Source organism: Rhinopithecus roxellana, chromosome 18 (genome assembly GCF_007565055.1).
Source record: "Rhinopithecus roxellana isolate Shanxi Qingling chromosome 18, ASM756505v1, whole genome shotgun sequence".
In the NCBI taxonomy this organism is placed as follows: Eukaryota; Metazoa; Chordata; class Mammalia; order Primates; family Cercopithecidae; genus Rhinopithecus; species Rhinopithecus roxellana.
Window position 1 is genome coordinate 67,205,706 of NC_044566.1, and position 23,451 is coordinate 67,229,156.

The 23,451-nt window shown below is 39.9% G+C and overlaps 1 protein-coding gene across 3 annotated transcripts in view; it reads right to left on the reverse strand.

Annotated features, from left to right (window-relative positions):
- Positions 1–23,451, reverse strand: part of MIPEP (mitochondrial intermediate peptidase) — a 158,837-nt gene that overhangs the window by 58,617 nt on the left and 76,769 nt on the right. For all 3 annotated transcript variants that reach the window (XM_030922176.1, XM_030922175.1, XM_030922174.1), the window contains exons 15-16: positions 19,398–19,472; positions 16,149–16,268 (exon numbers count right to left, since the gene is read on the reverse strand). In XM_030922176.1, coding sequence (XP_030778036.1) covers positions 16,149–16,268; positions 19,398–19,472 — 195 coding nt within the window. The remainder of the gene's footprint in view (positions 1–16,148; positions 16,269–19,397; positions 19,473–23,451) is intronic.

Consider the following 23,451-nt stretch of genomic DNA (forward strand, 5'->3'; position numbering starts at 1 on the left):
CTCTGTATCCACTTTCTGCCCTCATCCTCCCTTTTCTTCTGCTGAGCTTTCTAAAATCCAGTCATCAGCAAAACCACCTGTATTTTCCTCTGCCTTCTTTGAAGGTTCCTTTCACCTTTTTATTCTAAAAGAGACCCGGGTCTCTGCTAAGAATCATACTTCCCTTGCAATGTTTTCATGACACGGCTGGTTTCTCCCCAGGTCCTGCATATGACTGGGTCTGAAGGCAAGTAGGTGTTGGTTCTGGTTTTCACTGCCAGTTCCTTCTCCCTCAGAACACTCCAACTCTCATTTTGCTGACAGTGGACCACAATCCTCTTTACCCTTCACTACTGCAGGTCACTAGCAGGAGCGTCAGTCCTCACTCACTCCTTGAGGATTTCTTACTTCTGTTTTACTTCACTCTCACCAATCCTACTCCTGTTAGAATTCTGATGATAGCAATGCCCCAACAGCTAATCTTTCAAATGTTCTGTGTGCCAGAAAGAATAATGCCCTCTCCTCCAAAGATGTCCACATCCGAATCCCCAGAACCTGTGAATATCACCTTATTTGGAAAAAAATGGACTCTGCAGATGTGATTAAGTTAAAGATCCTGAGGTGAGAAGGTTATCCTGAATTATCTGAGTAGGCCCTAGTAGGAAACACAAGGGTCCTTATAAAAGAAAAGCAAGAAGTGGAAGGAGGCAGAAGGCAATGTGATGAGGGAAGCAGAGAATGCAGCCTGTGGCCCAGAGCCAGGGCACACCGTCCGCCTCATGGAGTGAGAAGAGGCAGGGACTGGATGCTCTTAGGGGCCTCTGGAAGAAGTCAGCCCTGCTGACATCTTCATTCAGCCCCTTAACACCCACTGTGGTCTTCTCCAGAATTCTAAGAATACATTTTTGCTATATTAAGCCACCAAGTTTGTGGTAATTTGTTACAGCAACAATAGGCAACTAATACTCTGGCCTCTCGACTCCTTGACCTTCTCTTCTTTTGTGAGGATGTTCTTGGCCCTAACTCAGCCTCTCACTCCATGGTTACAATCTAGGCCTTGCCGTTACTGTAACCAGAACCCCTTCATAATATCCATTCCAAGCATTCCTTTGCTCAATCATCACACCCTGTCTTTTCAGCTAATTCTCTAGTACCTTATCTCCAGTCCCACTGGGACCTCACAGTCCACTTCCCCAAGTTCACCAGGCCAGAGCTCCCTCATGTGCTCACTGTCCTCTCTGCCTTGTTAAATCCCACAATCAGTTGTCATAGTTGCTCTGAATAACCCTCGGGTCCACGGCCTGCTCTTGGACTATACTCTACAGTCACTTGGCAAAACCACAGCCCTGGTGAAAGCTAGATACCAAGTATGGCCAGGAAAAGCACACAACCGTCCCCACAGCCCTCTTTTCAAACCACCGGCACCAACCCCACTTGGGCCCTTAACGTGGTCTGCAATCACAACTCACATCTCCACTCCACCATCTCTCCCACTCTCCTTTCTACCTGCTCCTCTCTCCTCAAAGGTCAGCAACACTGCCCCATGTGCACGCTCAGCTGGTGCCCTGATTCCAACTGACAGAGCAAAGCCCCGGAAAAGGACTTCCACAACTGCATCTACCCACTGCCTGCATCTTTGTTCACACACTCTAAAGACGGTTAGGCTGTAATCTCGGGGTCTACGGGCTAACCTCTCCACCTGTACAAAAATCCTTTCCCCTTGTCTATTCTCCCCTACATCACTGGCTTTTCAGTCTTACTAGATCTTTCCCATTCACTTACACATGTTATTCACCTCATTAAAAATCCAAATGAAATCAGTCAAGCAAAAAAACAAAAACAACCTCCCTTTATCCCTACATCTCTTCCAAGTCCAATTTTTCTCCTCTTGCAGGAAAACACCAGAAGTGCCTCTACTCACTGCCTCCAATTCTTCTCCCTCACTTTTCTTGATACCAACTCCATTTAGCCTTTGTCCCACCAACCACTCAACTGATAATGTTTTTATCCAGGTCAATAACGACCTTCACCTTGCTAAATCCAATAGTTGTTTCTCAGTTCTCAGCTCTTCTGCCCTAAGGGTACCATTTGATACAATCACTCCCTCACTCTGCCTTGAAACATTTTCTTCAGTTGGTTCCAAGACATCACCCTCTTTTTCCTCCTACCTCATTGGGGTCTCCCTCTCAATTCCCCCCCCCCCTTTTTTTTGGCTCCTCCTCACTGTCCAGCCCTCTAAATGTTGGAATGCCCCAAGCCTCATCTTTTAGACAGATTGTTCCCATTTACATTTACTCTTGGGGTTGATCTCACCCAGTTCCATGGCTTTCTGATACAATCTGTGTGGGGATGACTCCAAATGGGTATCACCAGCGCAGACCCTCTGAACTTGTACATCCAACTGCCTATGTGACATCTTTTCTGGTTTGTTTAGTAGACATCTTAAACTTAGTATTTCCTGAACTGATCTCCTGCTCTCCCTTAAGACCTACATTTCCCATAGTCTTCATAGTCCTCTCCATCTTTTTTTTTTTTTTTTGAGGCAGGGTCTTGCCCAGGCTGGAATGCACTGGTGCAATCATAGCTCATTGTGGCCTTGAAACCTTGATTTCCTGGATTCAAGTGATCCTCCCACCTCAGCTTCCCAAGTAGCTGGGACTACAGGTGTGTGGCACCATGCCCAGATAATTTTTTAGTCTGTGTTGCCCAGGCTGGTCTTGAATGCGTGGACTCAAGCAATCCTCTCGTCTTGGCCTCCCAAGGTGCTAGGATTACAGGTGTGAGCCACTGTGTCTGGCCGTCTTCTCTATCTTAATGGCAATGCCATTCTTTGGGTGCTCAGATCAAAACCCTTGCAGTAATTTTCAACCCACTTCTTTCTCTTTCATCCCACCTTCAATCTGTCAGTCCTCTGCTTGAAACCCTCCTATTTCATCCACATTAGAGAAAACTTACACAAAGAGGACATTCAAGTGGCCTCTAAACATATGAAGAAGCACCCAGTATCATTAGTCATAAGAAAAGTGCAAATTAAAACCACAATGAGATCATTCTCCATGCTCCAGAATGGCTGAAGTAAAAACGATTGATAACATCCTTTTAATTATAACGGGAGAGGATGAAGCAAATATCCACATATTGCCAGTTGGAATGTAACTCATGATAATCACTTTGAAAAACTAGCAATAGCTATAATAAAACTAAACAAAAATGTCCCCATTTCACTCAGCAAAAATGAATCTTTATGTCCACCAAAAACCACATACGGGAGAATTCACAGGAACTTTATTCATAAAAGCCCCACACTGGAAATAAATGTCCATCAATAGTGGAACAGATAAATAAGTTGTGGCATACTGGACTGGAAAATACCACAAAGCAATGAAAAGGAACAGATTACTAAAACATGCAACAAGACAGTGGATCTCACAGACACGTTGTATGAAAGTCATGTATGATGCCACCAATGTGAAGTTCAAAACAGGCAAAACTAGTGGTTAACTTGTAGGGAAGGCGTATTGATTGAAAGCGGGTCACAAGAGCCTTCTGGATAACTGCAGATGGATATATTTTGATCTGGGTGGTGGTTCCACAGGCAAACATATTTCCAGAAGTTCATGGAGCTATAAATTAGGATTTGTGCATTTTATGTACATTATATCTCAGTAAAAATGTAAAAAATTCTTCAATAAACATTTATTGGGTACATACTCTAAGTAACTAACTGTTGAGGGCCCTGGGAAAACAACAGACAAACCAGAAATGAGCCATGCTTTTCTGAGGTTCACTCCAGTTGGGAAGATAGAAATGAATCAAATGGCATCGATACATTACAAATTGGGGTGACCCATCTTAAGGAAAGGATCCCAGCCCTGGGAGACTGTGTAACAGGCTGGCCAGGTCTGCAGAAGTGATGGTTCAAGCAGAAGGCAAAGGGAGCAGAAGGAGAGTACTCCAGGCAGCAGGAACAAGTGCCAAGTCTCCAGTGCCAAAGGAAGCAGGGTGTGTCCTGCTGGAGGAAGCTTGGGTGACCAGACCACGCAGGAACTTGCGGGTGGGCAAAGGAGTCTGGCCTTTAGCTTAAGAGCAATGGAAGCCATTACGGGTTTTAAGGGAAGGGATGTCATACTCAAATCTGTATTCAGAAAAGACCTCACTAATGCTGTGTGGATTTGAGAGTGGTACAGAGGATACTTCCTAGGACGCTCATTAGGGGAAGACTGTGAGTCCAGTCTAGAGCTGCTCTACCCATGAGAAAAGGCAAGAAGAATACTAAGAGAAGGAAGTGACTGAGAACTGTAGATTTTATGTCTTTAAATTTATGTTGAACCGAGGTAATTCATCTTCAAATCAGTGTGAGATGCAGTGCCCCAGGCTGCCTCCAGGGAAAGGGACCTAAGGAGGAGGGAGACTGTACTGTCAAGCTTTTGACACGCTGTGAATTTTTAATCATGCATATATATTACTTACTCAACATATAATTAAAATTAAAAATTAACGACACTCAACTGGCACCTTCCTTATATTGCTAATGCTGCCTTGACTCCCTGTTGCTGATAAGGCATAAAGGTAAAGGGGCATCACAATGGTGCCTGTGTCTGGCTCTCATTCCTTGTGAATAAGAACGTGACTTACCTCGACAATCACCAGAGAAAAGGCTTCCTGAAATAGAAACAGCCTAAACCTAAATGACACATGTGCATCCTTTAAGATACAAAAGTTTACCTGGTAAAGAAACAGCTTCTACTAATAGCCTGGACTGTTAGTTCCTTCTGTCTAGCCTATGTCAAATTGCAGGCCGAGAAGAGAAAAAAGGGCAGCAGTATTTATGAAAACCAAGACAAAAATGAAAGTTGTGATTTGGCTCAAAGGACTATATTAAAAAAACAACCTGGGTAGTCATAATTTCCTCATGTTTTAAGTCACTGAAATCTAGAGCCGCAGCTGTCCCACAAACTGAAACCATATAAATTTTTAGAAAATGAGTCAATCATGAGATTAAAGTTTCAATTTATAACACTTCTGTGTTTTAGTTACAAAGTCATAAATAAACCTAGCATGACACAGAAAGTAAATATTTTTTCAGTTGTTTATGCAGGCAAAGAGGAAAGAAATTTAACATGCAATTAACCACTTAGGTGTTTCTAGATATGCACCATATGGTCTTTCTTCGTATTTAAGATAAAAACAAAAATAAATATTGTTTTCTTTAACCTAACATTTGCTTAGCAACATCAAATATTCCAAGCTAGCTCAGCCCAGGCACTAACTCCACCTCATGGAAGAGATTTTCCATTTGCAGGAGAGCTGGGGCATAAGAATAGGAGGAAACTTGTTCCTCAGGGTGAAAAAAAAAAAAAAATAGGAAGAATAAGCATTTTTACCAAATAGTTTAAGTTGAATATTCTCTGGAGAGAGAGTAGTAAACATTTAACCCTCCTGGGGCTCCAGTCCTATTGTTTAATAGACAATATATTTGCTTATACATTTAAAAAAAGACCCTTATGCCATCCTTTCAACCAACACATCTGAACAAGTGTGAGATAAAAATAACCAAGGTCTAAAGCAACCCTAAGATTTCTATATAAGGACTCCCCATATGACCACGGTTACTTACCAGCCTTAGTTTAAAAATAACTAATGGGAAAAATCTAATTAACATTTTAATCTAGATAGAAACCACTTAATGGATAATTATTTTCTTATCTTTGTGTCTTATCAACTATTCTAAAATTAAAGGTTTTAAAGTAAAATCATTATATACCTGATACTACATGAGGTAAATACATGGTGATACACTTGGATATTAACAACTGAAATAAAATTATAAAGTCACCCAGGAACAGCTTTAAGATACACAGTTAAAATTCGTAACATAAAAACGTTTGAGAAGCTGAGACAGGAGGACCACTTGAGGCCAGCAGTTTAAGACTAGCCTGTGAAACACGGTGAAATTTCATTTCTACCAAAAAAAAAAAAAAAAAAGCTGGGAGTGGGGTGTGGTGATGAGTGCCTGTAGTCCTAGCTACCCGGGAAGCCGAGACAGGAGGTTCACTTGAGTCTTGAGGTTAAGGCTGCAACGAGCCATAATCGTGTCAATGCACTCTAGCCTAAGTGATGGGGCAAGACCCTGTCTCATATATACACACACACACACACACACACATAATTTTTAATATGCTTGAGTATTTAAATGTCACCTATCTTCATATATATGTGTATGTGTGTATATATACCCATATATGCTCTATATATCAAACAAAGAGGCTCTTAAAAATTGACTATCAGCCAGATGCAGTGGGTCATGCCTGTAATTCCAGCACTTTGGGAGGCCGAGGTGGGTGGATAACTTGAGGCCAGTAGTTCAAGACCAGCCTGGCCAATATGGCAAAACCACATATCTACCAAAAATACAAAATTATCAGGGCAGTGGTGCACGCCTGTAGTCCCAGCTACTGGAGAGGCTGAGGCATAAGAATTGCTTGAACCCGGGAGGCAGAGGCTGCAGTGAGCTGGGACTGCTCCACTGCACTCCAGCTTGGGCAACAGAGCAAGACTCCATCTCAAAAACTACCAAACAAACAAAAATTGACTATCAAGGGAATGAGAGAACAGCAAAAAAAGAAACTCTAGTAGTAATAATGTATTAAAGCATTAACACCGAAATTGTGTATAACAATACCATTTTCTCATGGTAGGTTTTAAATTTTTCTTCTTTTTGGGACTATTAAAAAAAAAAAAAAAAAAAACAACTCCATACAGTAAATGTAACAGTACTCTCAAAATCTCTCTGCCCTCTTCCATCATATTGATTTCATCTCCCTCTTCTCATCTTTCCACATGGTTAAGAGGCATGTTTGAAAGTTAGTCTGGATGAGCACACTATGTAAACAATAGGGTTCGCCACTAGCTGCACCCCATCTCCCAGCTGGCACAGTGGCTACTTTCCTCTGCATACATAATCGTGGTAACAACAGTGTCAGCTTAAGGATCTGCTCTAGAAATCAAGCAATTTTAACATGGGAAGCCCTCAAATTACACATAAGTTATACGCTAAGAGTTCATTCATTATTCTGTTACTTGGGAACTCAGAACACACATCCAAAACAAATGTTCTATAAGTGATGTTTCAAGCGACTATACAGCCAGTGTAACCCTAAAATAATAGAAAGGAGCAGAGCATTATACTGTTGTGATTGTAGCAGTAGAAACTGAAAATAAAAAGATGTTTAAAATTTTGGGTTTTGCTGGTACTTGAGAAAAGGTTGTTCCAATGAGAACATCATGCCAACCACACTGGCTGACCCAGTCTGTGCCCTTTGATGGACATACCTCTGGGTAATCTCCTCGATTTCCCCTCATCCTACACAGAAACTCTCCCTGTTCCCTGTTGCCCATTCCCACAGTTAGTACCCTCACTAGACTAATGACTCCCAAATCTGCAGAGCTCCCACCCTGCTCTGTCTCCTGGGCAGTGGACCCACTGGCCCAACACTGTTCATCTCCACTTGGATATTCTACAGTCACATCAAATGAAACTCATCACCTATGCACTCCGCACTGCATAAAGCAGCTACCACCCCTCCTGTGCTCCGTGTTTCTGAACATCATCCCCACCCCCACGGATGGCTCATTTTATTAAACCTGGGTGTCATTCCCACTCCTTCCCTTTTATCACCACCTCCCAAACTAGCAAGCACCAGACACCCAGGTCTGTCTGCTGGCTGCCGTGAACCCTTAAAGCACTCCTCTATTCTGCCTGGTCATCTTGTTTCTTTAGCCTCCAGGAATGCTTGCTGATGCACAACAAACAGGTGTAGGTTGCCAGGTCATCAGGGGTGAGGAAGAATGCAACAACACAAAAGGCACCTTTTTCTCATGAATGTTTCGGGGAAGGAGCATCCCTCTGGAAATTAAAAATGAGGATCCCAATATAGTCTTAGTATTAGTTGTATATGCATCAGAATGTCTCAGTCTTTTCATCTTCTACGCTCAGTCTCTCTGCTCACAACTCAAAGCAATTCGATAGGCTTGAGAACTATTTTGCTTAATAATGAGATGTTTGACAGGACAGTCAGATACAATGATGAATTGGTTAGCAAACACACATCTAAAAGGCTATTTCGAATACAGGCTCCATGAGAGCAAGGATTCTGGTCTGCTTTGTTTACGGTTATGTCCATTGCTTAGACCATGTGGTAGCATGCAGTAGGCACTTCATAAAAATATAACACATAAATATACATTATATCAATTATTAAAAATTTATAATTATTACAATATAAATACAAAAAGCAAATTATTGTACAACTATTTTCATTGGGATTTGAAATCGTTTTCTTTATGCTAAAAAACAAAAGTGTGTTTGCTCTTTGGTGTGTCTGGCTAAATTCAGCACAATTTTTGGCAGTTTTTTTCTAAAAACAGTTTGCTACAGATAGAAAATTATACTTAATATGAAATATATATCACTTGTACATAATTAGACTTAATAGAATTTAGTCTGAACAGAAACCAGTCTCCAGTAGCAGCAGCCTTTCTCAACTAACACATCTTGAGTATACTGCAGCAAATCAGGTGTATCTGATTATGTCCCCAATAAGCCTGCAGCACACACCTACTCAAAAAGATGGAGAGGTAACCAATGTGCATAGATTATATAACTCCCCTGAGATAGTCTAGATATGTGTCTAGGCCCAAATCTCATGTCAAATTGTAATCCACAACGCTGGAGGTAGGGCCTGGTAGGAGGCAACTGGATCATTGGGGCGAATCCTCATGGTTTAACACCATCCCCGTTGGTGCTGTCGACACAATAGTGAGTTCTTGTAAGATCTGGTTGTTTAAATGTGGCACCTATCCCCTCTCTCTCTTGCTCCTGCTGCCATCGTGTGAGACACCACTCTCTCCCTTTACCTTCTGCCATGACTGTAAATTTCCTGAGGCCTTCCCAGAAGCTGAGCAGATGCCAGTGCTATGCTTCCTGTAGAGCCTACAAAAACCATGAGCAAATTAAACCTCTTTTCCTTATACATTACCCAGTCTCAGGTATTTATTTGTAGCAATGCAAGAATGGATTAATACATCTCATACATCCCTCATCCCCTCTCTAGGGTAAATTAGAATTTTTTTCTGTTTTTTTTTTGAGACAGAGTCTTGCTCTGTCGCCCAAGATGGAGTGCAGTGGTGTGATTTCGGCTCACTGCAACTGCCACCTCCCAGGTTCAAACGATTCTCCTGCCTCAGCCTCCCCAGTAGCTGAGACTACAGGCACATGCCACCACACCCAGCTAATTTTTTTTTGTATTTTAGTAGAGACAGGGTTTCACCATGTTGCCCAGGCTGGTTTCAAACTCCTAAGCTCAGGCAATCCGCCCACCTTGGCCTCCCAAAGTGCTAGGAATACAGGCATGAGCCACCGCACCCAGGCAAATTAGAATAAGTTTGTTTTTTTGTTTTTTTGTTTTGAGACGGAGTCTCATTCTGCCACCCAGACTGGACTGCAGTGGTGTGATCTGGGCTCACTGCAAGCTTCGCCTCCCGGGTTCACGCCGTTTTCCTGCCTCAGCCTCCCGAGTAGCTAGGACTACAGGCACCAGCCACCACACCCGGCTAATTTTTTGTATGTTAAGTAGAGACGGGGTTTCACCGTATTAGCCAGGATGGTCTGGATCTCCTGACCTCATGATCTGCCCACCTCGGCTCCCAAAGTGCTTGGATTACAGGCGTGAGCCACTGAGCCCAGCCTAGAATAATTTTTAACTAACGCTAACGCAGTGCCACTATAATATGCCAGTTTGTTGCTGGATGCAAAAATAAAACCCTAAACGTGAAGTGAATCCTATTCACAAGAAACATGTCTTCTTTTCATATTCTTTGTTGGTGTCTGTTCTAACAAGAAGGACCAAATATCAACATATCCTTGCATCCCAGTAGCTGCTTTCCTAAAATAACTTTTTCATTCTAGCTTTGAACAACTTTTATGCCATCAAGATGGTGAATTTTAAATTGTGAGTTGTGAAGAAAGACAATTTTCTTAGACGTATTATTATATGTTCACGTCAATACTTACAGTGCTCAGAACTTTCTTATTCTGTTTTCAATTTGAGGTTGCTAAAGAGCAAAAAGGAGGCTCACTGGTGGCAAGATTTATTCAGAGAACGCTGTCGCTCTGAGAACAGCTGTGCTGGAGACACAGCTTCACCACCCAAACCCACAAGCCTACCAAATTAGGTCAAAACACTAAAGTACAACTGCATTATTAACAGAGCTTCAAAACCTAGAGTCAGCTGTTCATGTTTTGTACTTGAAAAATACACATTAGAACAGAGCCAGAGGATCAAAGGCTGGAAGTTTCATCCCAGAGCTTCCCGGACACAACTGTATCTCAAATGTGTCAGAGAGGAGGGTGAAAAGGTAAAATCACAAACCTACAATGCTACAAAAATTAAAATACACATTTTCTATTTTCTGAATTAAAAATAGGAGATACACAATCACTTAGGAAAAATATTCTGAGAAGAGACAGTCATGAATATAAAAAACACAACAACACGACACTGTTCTCTAAATGGAAGAGAAGTGGTGGTAACAGCAGAAGGCGAGTCTGTTGGTACATGTTGTACTATTGCCCTCTATTCACAAATAAGTAGAAACTTTTGGATTTCCAGCATCAAACTGCTGTTAGATGGAATAGCAAGTAAGTACAAATTAGCCTATACTTTATACAGAGTGACTCAGCATGCACACAAATATCAATAAATTGCCAACACTAGAAGGCTACTTATTGACTTGTACAGAAAGCATCATTATTTAACATGGAGTATCTGTGGAACTGCCCTATTAAATAGTTACAGTCATGTAAATGCAATTTTCCAAAGTATGACCTACAAAAGCTAGTGCCTAGAAATTATCCATGATGACTTCCAGGGTTAATACATTTGAGGACAGAGACTCATAATGTTTGTTAGCATATCACAGACTCCAAGTGGTTCCTCAGTAGAGAAGCCAGCTCGATGTTGTTTAAACCAGTGAGGGATAGCATTAGGAGATATACCTAATGTAAATGACGAGTTAATGGGTGCAGCACACCAACATAGCACATGTATACGTATGTAACAAACCTGCACGCTGTGCACATGTACCCTAGAACTTAAAGTATAATAAAAAAAAGTATTGCCCAAAGATAATTAATGCTACACTTTATTCCCAAGATGAGTTACTAATGCACTTAAAGAAGTGCTAATATAGACACATGCAAAATCACTGTCTAAAAGTTTATATCAGATTATGTACCTATATTTTTATCAACTCTATAAGCATTATAAATACTCTGTTGCTTATATTTTCCTTTTCTCATTGTTTAATTTGGGGGAATAAAAGGATTCATTTCAGAGAAACAATTTCTGGAGACAAGTTTACAGGAGGACACTGTCACTCTTTGGCCTGCATGGGAAGACGCTACAAAGTCATCTTCTATCCGATATGGAAGTTGAAAGCCTTGCGGTCGTCCCATTCCCGTGGATATTGCTCATCATCCCAACCCATACATCCAGTCACCCCCGCTGCACTGATTATGCCTTCTGCACTGTTCTCAGGTCCGTTTCAATCTTCCACTCCCCACAGTCACTGTCCTAGTTTAAGCCACCAGTAGCTTTGCCAAGGTTCGTTGTTCTTGGCATACGCCATACCTTGTAGCCCATATCACCTTTTAATCCTTGGAAGTGTTTTCTATCCACCAAGACTATATGTCCACTATTAGTAGAAAGAATGACAAAGTCATCAACCATGTACCCACCAATCAGTTTAAGAAAATATTTCTAAGACTCCTGTGAACCCACTCCTATGAATTCTGTGCTTGTAATTCCCTCACTTTTCTTTATAGTCTAATTACATATGTATTTGACAATGTACTGCTTAGTTTTGCATCACTCTGAACTTTATATAAATGCACTGGTTTGATTCATCTGGTATTCATTTATTTCACTTTACCTTATGCTTGTTAGGCTCATCAACTGTGGCCCTCAATTTCCAAAGCTGAACAGTATTCCAGCTGTATCAACAAATTGTTTATCCATTTCTTTGATGACAATCACTTGGGTTCTTCTCAGAATCCTCCCCCTCACCTTTTTTTTTTTTAACTACTTACAAACAGTGCTGTTATAAACCCTCCTATTTTTCATGCCTGGTACAAGAAAAGTACACCTGGTAGAGAAAGTACGATATTTTTTTTCCAGGTTATATTAGGAATTGAATGGCTGGGTCCCAGGGTAGTCCATATTCAGATTTCACAGATCTGTTTTGCAAAGTGGTTATACCAATTTGCTCTCCTACCTGCAGCGTATAAGAGGTCCTGTGACTCCACATCCTTGCCAACATCTGGTACTGTCAATTGTTTTATTTTTTGCCAAACAAGTGATAGTAAAATATTTTAGGAGTATTGTAATGTGGTTTTAATGTGCGTTCCCTGTTAATATTTAAGCTATTTTATGTCATTTTTTGCATATCCATGTCTTTTGCTCAAAGTAATTTTAAAATATATCTTTTTCCAATGGATGGGCACGGTGGCTCACACCTGTGATCCTAGCACTTTAGGAGGCTGAAGTGGGCAGATCACTTGAGGTCAGGAGTTCAAGACCAGCCTGGCCAACATGGTGAAACCCTGTCTCTACTAAAAAATTAGCCAGGCATGGTGGCGGGGGCCTGTAATCCCAGCTACTCAGGAGGCTGAGGTGAGAGAATCGCTTGAACCCAGGAGGCGAAGGTTGCAGTGAGCTGAGACTGTACCATTGCACTCCAGCCTGGGCAACAGAGCAAGACTCCATCTAAAGGGGGGGGGGGAAGTAAAGTTTTATGTGCTTTTTAAGTTTAAATATTGAATTTGTCAGTCTTTTGCTTTATGTTTCATGGCTTTTCCATTGTATATAGAAGATCCCCAACTTACTTAAGATTTTTTAACTTTAAGATTTTCCAGCTCCACAATGGTGTGAAAGCAATATGCATTCAGTAGAAACTGTACTTTGGGCGCCTGACAACCATTTTGTTTTTCACTTTCAGTACAGTATTCAATAAATTACGTGAGATATTCAACACTTTATTATGAAATAGACTTTGTGTTAGATGAGTTTGCCCAACTGTAGGCTAATATAAGCATTCTGAGCACATTTAAGGTAGGCTAAGCTAAGCTATGACATTCAGCAGTGCAGGGGTATTAAATGTATTTTTGACTTAATGATAGTTTCAACTTACAATGGGTTTTTGGGACTTAACTGCGTCGTAAGTTGAGAGGCATCTGTATAAAATGTAAGATACTCAGAGTGGGTATAAAAAACACCATCAAGGCCAGGCACGGTGGCTCATGCCTATCATCCTCAGCCTTGGGAGGCCAAGGCAGGTGGATTATCTGAGGTTGGGAGTTCGAGACCAGCCTGGCCAACATGGTGAAACCTTGTCTCTACTAAAAATACAAAAATTAGCTGGGTGTGGTGGCGCACACCTGTAATCCCAGCTACTCAGGAGGCTGAGAAAGGAGAATTGCTTGAACCCAGGAGGCAGAGGTTGCAGGGAGCCAATATTGCGCCATTGCACTCTAGCCTAGGAGTCAGAGCAAGACTCTATCTCAAAACAACAACTATCAAAAAGAAAAAATTCTTTTGTATTATCTTCTAAAATTTAAAGCTTTACTTTCCATATCTTGGTCTTTAACTCTATTTTTTGTGTGCAGTGTGATACAGAGGTGCGTTTTTTTCCCATATAGATGATCAATCACTACAACACCATTTTAAAAAATTGCTCCTTCTTCACCCAATGATCTACAGTGTCACTCAACCTATATTCGAGAGTCTGTTAATTTGCTGAGTCTGCCTTTGGGCTCTTGCTCCTGTTCCACTACGATCTGTGCATCCCCACGCCAGTGTTAGACTGTCTTCATTCCTGCAGCTTTATCTGAATCCTGAGTGGTCAAGTCCAGCAACCTGCCCTTGGGAATGTTATATATGTTTGACGAAGGAATTGACAAACAAATGAAGAAATGCAGAAGTTTCTAAGTAGGAAGCGTAGGCTATTTGTACAAATCTAAACAAACTCTCAGACACTTCTTTTAAAAGGCAAGCCTTAAAATAATGTTTTTTTTTTCCTCTAAACATAGCTATGCTTCTTTTAAAGACCTCTTAAAACAGTTTACACAAAGAGCTGGCGATGGCTACCGAAAATGAATTGTGGAGCTAATCCCAGTAAAGAGATACATCTTTCTATTTTCTCAAAAGGAAATAGGACAAGGCACATGGACTTAGCATCAGTCTTCCTTTCAAATTAAGTGATTTATGGATTGTTGATTCAGAATTTGCTTGCCACTAATACTTCATCTTAGTATGTTACATGACTACAGAGAAGAAATCTGGATGGTAAGGAAGTTGAGTTTTCTTTTAAAGAGAGACAGTGACTTTATTACAAGACCCATGATAAAAAAGGGCAGAGGGCAAGCAACTCACTCAAATTGAAGTTTTGCAGCTTTGGCAAGCATCTCAGTTTTCCTAATGTTAGTCTTCCTAGGACTTTACTACTTACTGGTCATGAAGTTGAACTCATATCCACAAAGAGTATAAGATGAGAACAAAAACATACAAGCCCAAAAGCAGGTGAATCAGACAATGCTCTGTGAACTCGAAAATGCTAGTAAAATCTAGGCAATTGCTATTATTTATTCCATGAATAAATAGTTACATTATTCTTATCACTATAAATTTTCACTAATACAGATAAGCAAGAGCTCGGCAGTAGAAAGTATTAGAACAGTAAATTACATGTAAGATTAAAAACAGTTAGTATGACTGACATTATATACCTGTAGCAGATAATTAAGGTTCTAAGCCAATCAAAAACTAATGACAAGAGGTATTATGAAGATAAAATATCCTGTTGCTTCACTTGTCTGGTAAATATGATCTTTTCCCATGCATATTTGAGCATTACGACCTGAAGATTTAGTGGACAGTTGTAGTTTATTGATTAACTTAACCTCTTAGCACAACGAATTCTGCTATCCAATCTTACAGCAAATACAACCATTTGACATTTATTCTGCTTTTTACAGTTTACAAAACACTTTCAAGTTAGCTCTCTTCCTGTTAGACCAACTAGGCTAGAAGGACATAAACCTGAACCTACTGGTAGTTATCAAACCATTTGGTCTGGGGAGACTGCCAGAGAATGAAAGGAACCAGAAAAACACAGAGCTGAGAAGTGGAAAGAGAGAGAAACATTTCTAACAATACTGTGGGAGACCTACATCCAACTTACTTGAAACACCCCTATGCCCCTGCACCTTTCAGTTATAAGACTCAATAAATTCCCTTTTCTGTTTAAGTCCGTGTGAGCTGCGTTTCTATCACTTGCACCTGAGAAAGGCCTGGGTGACGTGAAGTCAGTCACATAACTGCACCGAGAATCACGTGTTAACGGCACTAGGAATCACAGTGTTCAGCTGCTCCTTACAGGAACCTTTGAGTGATGAAAAAAGCCTGTTTGTTTTGAACCCCAAGACAATCACTTAACTACCCAGATGATCTCGGACAGGACATAATAGTGTGTATGTGCCTCCAAATCAGCTCCAAATACTAGGATATTATTTAATGCATAAGGTTATTTTGAGAGCTAAATCAGAGATCTTTTCCCAAAGGAATCAGATAGAGTCTGGCGCCTAGAATCCAATAAATGGTAACATTACTCCTGCTCTCTCTCCCGACAAGGTACTCAAGACGATAAGATATGTAAAGCATCTATTATAATTCCTGGTACAATGCAAGATACTCAATACACGTTAATTCCCTTAGCAATGATAATGATTCAGGATGGGTAATCATGTTCATCACTACTTTTCACATTATAGAAAAATAACTAAAAAGAAGAATATAGACCAACTCCAGTGGGCTTTTTAACCCCCACATTTCCAGAAAGGTAGAAAAACACTGCTAGAGGGCAGAAAATAAGAACATATAAATGGGTAGTTGGAAATATTAAATAAGCCAGGCAATTTCCAGCATTTGCGCCATGTGAAGCCTCAACATAAATGTAGGGATTTCAAGTTCTCCAAAGGGGAAGGTAATCACAAGCTACAGAAGTACTAGCAGAACCACTCAGTACACACAACAGAAGCCAAATGCTGGACTCACAGTATTTGGAACGTATGGTAGGCCATAGAATTTCTCTTGTGTTTCCTTGAGAATGTCTGTGGTTGAATTCCTCAGGGGATGCTTCCCATGGTAGATTTGATCCAGAGTGGCATAAAAGACCTAGACAGATAAAAACATCTACTTAGTTTTGGTCGTCCATCCTCACATCAAGATCTGGTAGACCAAAGACGCTATAAGTGCACCAGAACAACAATTACCAATCACAGTTTAAAACAGTCACAAAAATAAACGTATATGTTTTGAAATGTATTTCATACCACATTTAAGACCATGCTAAAGATTAAAAGGAATGCTCTCAACCTTTTCATAAATATTAAAGAATTTTGAACCATATCCATAAGATACTCTTTATGCACAACGTGGCAAATTAAATATGTGACATGGGAATTTTGCCAAAATACATGTAGACAGAAATGTACAAAACCAGTTACAACTTTTGACCCGCTGGATCTAACAAATTCTGTTTGGTTTCCTCCTGGAATCCTGATATATCTTAAATGAGAGAAATGAAATGGTCAGAATTCTAGTTTTGTGATGAAAGGTAAAGAGAAAATTAAATAGGTGTGGTGGGAGTAGAGAAGAAATAGCAACGCAGCATCTGGTGAGTAGAGATGTATCGAAGAATTCTGATGCAGCTGTTGGAGAGGTTGGAACTAGACTCCCACACCTGGTGTCAGGAAGTACAAAGGAAGCAGCTGCTGTATAGGGAGGGCTCAGCTAGATGACCAGGGGAAAAGCAGCGCTCTCCTCTGAGTAGAGGATATAGGCCATTGAACCACAGTGGGAGAAGAGAGCATTAAAGAGAGTTTGGACATGAAATCTGCTGTTTACAAAGTACTCAAAACTAAATTGTGCAAAGAAATCTAAAATAAACATAAAGCCTTTTTTCACCTCAACATTTGACTCAAATATTGTTTTTGAACACTGACTTGAATATTTGACTTCATGCAGGCAAGTAGAAAATGCTTTATTTTAAAGGACAAATTTTGACATGCAATTATGCTTCTGATATGTATCTTTGTGATTCAGTAATGGGATTTGTAGAGAATGTGCAGCTGTTGACTTGAAAGAAGTGAGGATTAGTTTGGTTAAAAGAAAAAATTTAAATGATCTCTAGCTTCTGGCTGCATCCAGATATAGAATTGTGGTTCTAAATTATAAAGTTAAGTTTAAACCTTCCCTAGAAAAATACAGACATTTCCTAAATATAAATATTGCTTTCTTCTAACTGGTAATCTAAATATATAGTTAAATATAGCTCTTTCAATTCTACATTTTATAATGAGTAACGATGCATAAAGATCATCAGAGAGGCCAAAATTACTCAATGTCTTACCTATATTCTAACAGTGTAAATTATCAGGAACTGAAACTCTTACATTCTAACCTCAACTGAGGTGTTATTTTGCCCCAATGTATAAATAAATCAGAATTCAGAAGTTTCATTTCTTCAATTATGCCTTTTACAAATGATATAAACATGGGGTAACTTTTTGGAATTATAAAAACAGAGCAAAAATAAATTAAATATGAAAACAGAGTAAAATAAGTTAAATGTGCATTATTTTTATGTTTATTTGTTGATAAAGTAAACAATTCCAAAGAGATGAGCCTATCTACCCACTCAGGGAGTCATGCATTCCTGGGACCAAGAAACTTACTAAGCCACGCAAAAATAAAGAGCCTATTTTTAAAACAATAATTTAACAAAACTGTACAGTTTTAAAAACACTGTTTATGTCCCCACGGAAAGTTGAAACAATTCACTTCCTTTCTACCTTTGTCTGTGTCCACTGTCCAAGTGTAATATAAAAGCTGAACCCTGGCAGCTCCTCTACCAGGACTTTGTCTCTCTCAGTCTCTAGGGGGCTATTGTTTTTGGAGGGAGGAGTAGGGAAAGGTTGGTTTTCCATTTTAAAAGAAAATTATTAGAACAATTTTTCAAGAAGAAAGCCACAAAACAGACTTTTAAAAGCCAGGCCTTCTACTAAAGATACCAGCAAATCAAGACTTTTGCCAGCCAAGTAATGTTAATTTTTAAAAATAATTCAGAAATCCTTTAAAAATTATATTGATGTGAATAGATACTGAGTAAAGTAAAGCAAATATAGATTCATGGTTTTGTCTATATAGCAGATTTCCTTCATTGAAACATGGATTTCATGTTTCAAGGTACAGAAAAACAGAGCACATTCATTACCTTCTAGGGACTGAATTTTACAAAACCATAAAGCAATTAAATAGTGGTTACTTTGTCAAACAGGTAACTGAATCATCATAAAGTGAATATTGCCTAAGATGAAAGATGGGTGTTTAGGGTGTTTACATAACTCTCAAGATCTGAAGAGGAGTGAGAATTCCATAAACAATCTCAGTCATTACAAACATCTACATACGCATCTGGTGTCATGCAGACCTGGCATCCAGATGGTTCATGAAAGTTTTCTAGTCTTCATCTCGAAACCTGGGAAGTTGGTTTTGAATATTATCTAAAACTAACAGCAATTACTATCTAAATTTCAAACCTAAAAAGGCAAAAATTTTTAAAAGATACAGAATGAATAAACATACATACATATATATATATATATATATATATATATATATATATATATATAAAATTAAGTTTGAGCCTTAATTTAGCTGGTAAATGTGTGATTTAGCAGAAGTCATGTAATTTTTCTAAGCTTTCATTTTTTCCCAACTGAAAATGGGAAACAGTCTTTTTTTTTTTTTTTTTTGAGACAGAGTCTTGCTGTGTTGCCCAGGCTGGAGTGCAGTGGCAAGATCTCGACTCACGGCAACCTCCACCTCCCAGGTTCAAGTGATTCTCCTGCCTCAGCCTCCTGAGTAGCTGGGATTACAAGCACGCACCACAATGCCCGGCTAATTTTTGTATTTTTAGTAGAGACGGGGTTTCACCGTGTTGGTCAGTCTAGTCTCGAACTCCTGACCTCGTGATCCACCCACCTTGGCCTCCCAAAGTGCTGGGATTACAGGTGTGAGCCACTGTGCCTGGCCGGGAAATAATTTTATTCAATGCCTACTTCATGAGGGCAGTGTGAGGACTAAATGAGTCAATTTTGGTCAAGTTCTTTGAACTCAGATGAAAGATGTTTTAGAAGCATAGTTATTATAATAAATAGGTATCATTGGCAAGAATTTAAAGTTAGATATGTATTTGGGATAATGACTCCGGAAAACTTCAGAACAAAGATACATACATACCTGAAGTTGCATATCAGCTGCAGCACAAACCTTTTTAGATTCACAAAGACGAGACACCATAGTTTTTGGCAGTGGCTTGATAAAACAAAAGAATATATATGTGAATAAACTGCTTAATAAGTCACTGCACTATGTACATTATACTTACGAGTCAGGAAATTTAAAAATAACATCAAATGTAAAATGAGTAATAGAATTTCATTATAGTTTAAAAATAATAACTTTAAATATTTTAGTTGGCAAGACAACATGAATAAAGACATTCTATTTAATTTCAAAAAGTGGTAATTGTCAAATAAGGGTTTGTACACGAAAATACAATGTGGAACTAAGACATGGGCGCCGATCTTTAAAAATGTATTTAAAACCTCAAAGGGAATACTTTTTCTGTTCCTTTGCTATCAGTGAGAGCCTGTTCAAATACTCTCTCGACTTTTAAAGTGCATATAATAACTGACAATAGGACTAAAAGATGAAAATGTCAAGAAATAAATGGTAATTCATGGTGTCAGCCAGTGTTAAAGCTAAACTGACATCCTAACAAGTAGTCATAATAATGAACTACAGATTAGTTTCTTTTCCAACCTAAAAGAACTGTAGAGTTTGGACACTTCATGTCCCTATGTGATTTAAGGCTTTCTTTTTGAGATGAATTAGGCCTAACCCCATAACATACAGATCCTCTTAGAAATAAATAAATAATGTAGTTGAACAAGAACTTTGCTCAATCTTACTCTACTTTAAAATAATTCATACTTATGTTTATTAAATATATTGATTTACAACCCAATCAAGCTAAAGGCCCCTCTAAAGAGAAACACATTATATAAAGACCAATGTTAAGTTACTCAGTGGTATGGTCGTATAAATTAACCACCTGTGAATGAGGATGTGGGCTGTCTGCTGGAAGTGGAAACTAACCACTGCTTTGTAGGAGTCTACTCCCAGGGCCTAGAACAGTGCCTGGAGCCGGCAGACACTCAGGAAAGATTTGTGAAGGAATGAACTAATAGAAGAACTGCTAGGAAATGGCTTCTTAAGTGAAAGACAGAATCTGCTGACTGCTCAGATGACAAACCTACAGCCTTTTTCTCTTTCCATTTGGCAGCAAGCGAAGTAAACTAGGCAGAAAAGACCATTTTTTTTAACGAGCTAAGACACAGATGGGAGTAAGCTACATAGTGTGAATTCTAGTACAGGTCGCGGGCCTGAGGCTTGCTGACACCAGGGGCACTCATCTTGTATCAAACAATATTTCCTCAAACAGGATTTTTAAAAGTCAGGATTTAGTTAAGTCATATCCGCCAACAGATTGCGCCAAAAAGTTCGCATTTCTTTAAACTTTACGTTTAAAGAAACGTATTTTATGTCGTGGACAAGATTCACGCTACATTTAAAAGATTATTCATGCTTCACCAAGTTTTAATAATGTTTACAAACAAAGTGTATGTGGAAGGATGACACTGAAACCACCTTTGCAGAATTGTAAGTAATAAGAGTCTTACAGTCTAACATGACTGACTCCATCCTGCTTCTAACCTCTCAGGCTACATTGTCTTGAGCTTATTCTAGTGCGGAGGCCAAGATAACTGTAAGAAAACATTGGTTTATAGTTAAACTTTGAGGCTAGAAAATCTGACCTTCCTGCTTGTTTGGGGACTGAAGTCACATTCCCAAGGCTGGATTGGAATTCTGGTGGGGCCTGGACTTCGTTCACTACACACTTAAACAGTCACGGGCCACTGCTAAGCTTGCTTTTCTCGAAGTTGCTCAGTACCAGAGTCACACAGCCAGAGGCTATAAGCCTTGTAACTCCCAACTACTCCTGTAGATAACATCACTATTGTGGAACCTAAAGGACTGGTCTTTGAGATATTTTTCAGATTTAGCATTTCCACAAACCAAGAGATGCTACCTGGTCCTGAGGCCCACCCCCCAACCAGGAACTGACTCAGCTATGCAGTTTAGACACTCCTGCGATTTCCATCCACAGCCTATCAACTGTTTCAGTTCCCCAGGCCCCTGCCTGACAAAGTGTCTTTAAAAACTCTAGCCTCCAAGTTCTCAGGGAGGTGGATTTGAGAAATGCCTTCTGTTTTCCACTTAGCTGGCCCTGCTATGATTAAACTGCTTCTTTGTTGCAATATTTGCTGTTCTCAGTGCATTCGCTTTTTGGGCAGTGGGCAAGAAGAACCCATCCAGCTGTGACAGTATTTCCTCACTTAACTAACACGTGTGAAGACCACGAGCTGTCACAGTATTTCCTCATTTAACTAACACGCGTGAAGACCACGAGCTGTGACAGTATTTCCTCACTTAACACGCGAGAAGACCACGAGCTGTCACAGTATTTCCTCACTTAACTAACACGCGTGAAGACCACGAGCTGTCACAGTATTTCCTCATTTAACTAACACGCGTGAAGACCACGAGCTGTGACAGTATTTCCTCACTTAACACGCGTGAAGACCACGAGCTGTGACAGTATTTCCTCACTTAACACGCGTGAAGACCACGAGCTGTGACAGTATTTCCTCACTTAACTAACACGCGTGAAGACCACGAGCTGTGACAATATTTCCTCATTTAACTAACACGCATGAAGACCACGAGCTGTGACAGTATTTCCTCACTTAACACGCGTGAAGACCACGAGCTGTGACAGTATTTCCTCACTTAACACGCATGAAGACCATGTAAATACAGTGCTTACTGTATTAGGCACAAGGGGCACAAACAGTGGGCAACAGCGGGTGTCTGCCCCCAAAACTTCTCAGCTAGCGTTCTCCACGTAAGCACCAATTCCCCAGTTACTAACCGTAACGCAGGCCGGGAAGAAAAGGCCTGTAGGACGATACGTGAGCTGTGGCCTTGAAAGGCTTGATGGACGTAGGAGTGAGATTTGCAAAATGAATAGGTGTTAACTAGACAAGAGAAAGATGGGTGGGAAGGGAAAGAAGCATTTCAGGCAGAAGAAACAGCACATGCAAAGGGTAGGAAAGAACAGCGCTGTTGGCAGAAGGCAGAAGGCAGCAGAGGACGGAAAGGAGGTCCCCATTAGAGAAGCCGGGAAGCTGAGCCACGCCGAGTCCCATCTCCACCCTGAGATATAAAAAAAAATTCTGAGCCCCTAACCGACTGAACAGACCCTCTGTTGGCCAAAGGGACCCCAGAGAAACCCCGGAAACTGAGTTCCAGACCATGACGGCATGGGCAGTTGGTCGCGCCTCACTCTCCCCCTCCCTCACTCACTGTCATGAGGCTTTCTTCCCTACCAGCAAACCAGACACTGCCTCTAAAAATATATATATATACGTATTCAGAAAAAAACAAAAAATGCTACCACTGGAGAAAACTGAGTGAAGGGGACATAGGACCTGTCTGCATTTTTGTTTTTGCAACTTTCTGTGAATCTATAACTATTTCAAAATAAAAAGTTAAGTAATCCAATTATATATTCAGTGTCTACTATATATTGTTATACAAAGAACATTCACTTGTAAAGAGACACGTAAGTAGAGAATAAGTACAATCCTAGTAGAATAGTTCAGAGGACAGAATCATTAACTCATCAAATCACAAATAAAAAATACACTTACACTGTGTGTGCTTTTTACAAAAAAGTAAATGTTCTTTTTTAAAAAACCTAGTTTGATTGTTAGTCAACTGGAATAAATGTATTAATTGAAATGAAGTTATATGCTTATTCTCTTAGAAAATACTTGCTTTTCAAAAAATAACACATTTGAAAAAATAAATACCATACAAACTGATTTTCTTTTAAAGTTATATGTAAAGTTATTTTTTAAAAATAAACAATGTCTCAAAATTAAAACTGAAACTTAAAAATGTTTCCTGGTCAAGATTTTCTTCTGTAAATATTGCTTTGCCAGTCGTGGCCCTGATAACCAATACTGAATTACAGTGTTCCCTGGTATACATGGGGGAAATGGTTCTGGGACCCCCTAAGGATACCAAGATCTATAGATGTGCAAGTCCCTGCTGTGAAATGATATGGTATTTGCATACAACCTATGCACATCCTCCTGTATCC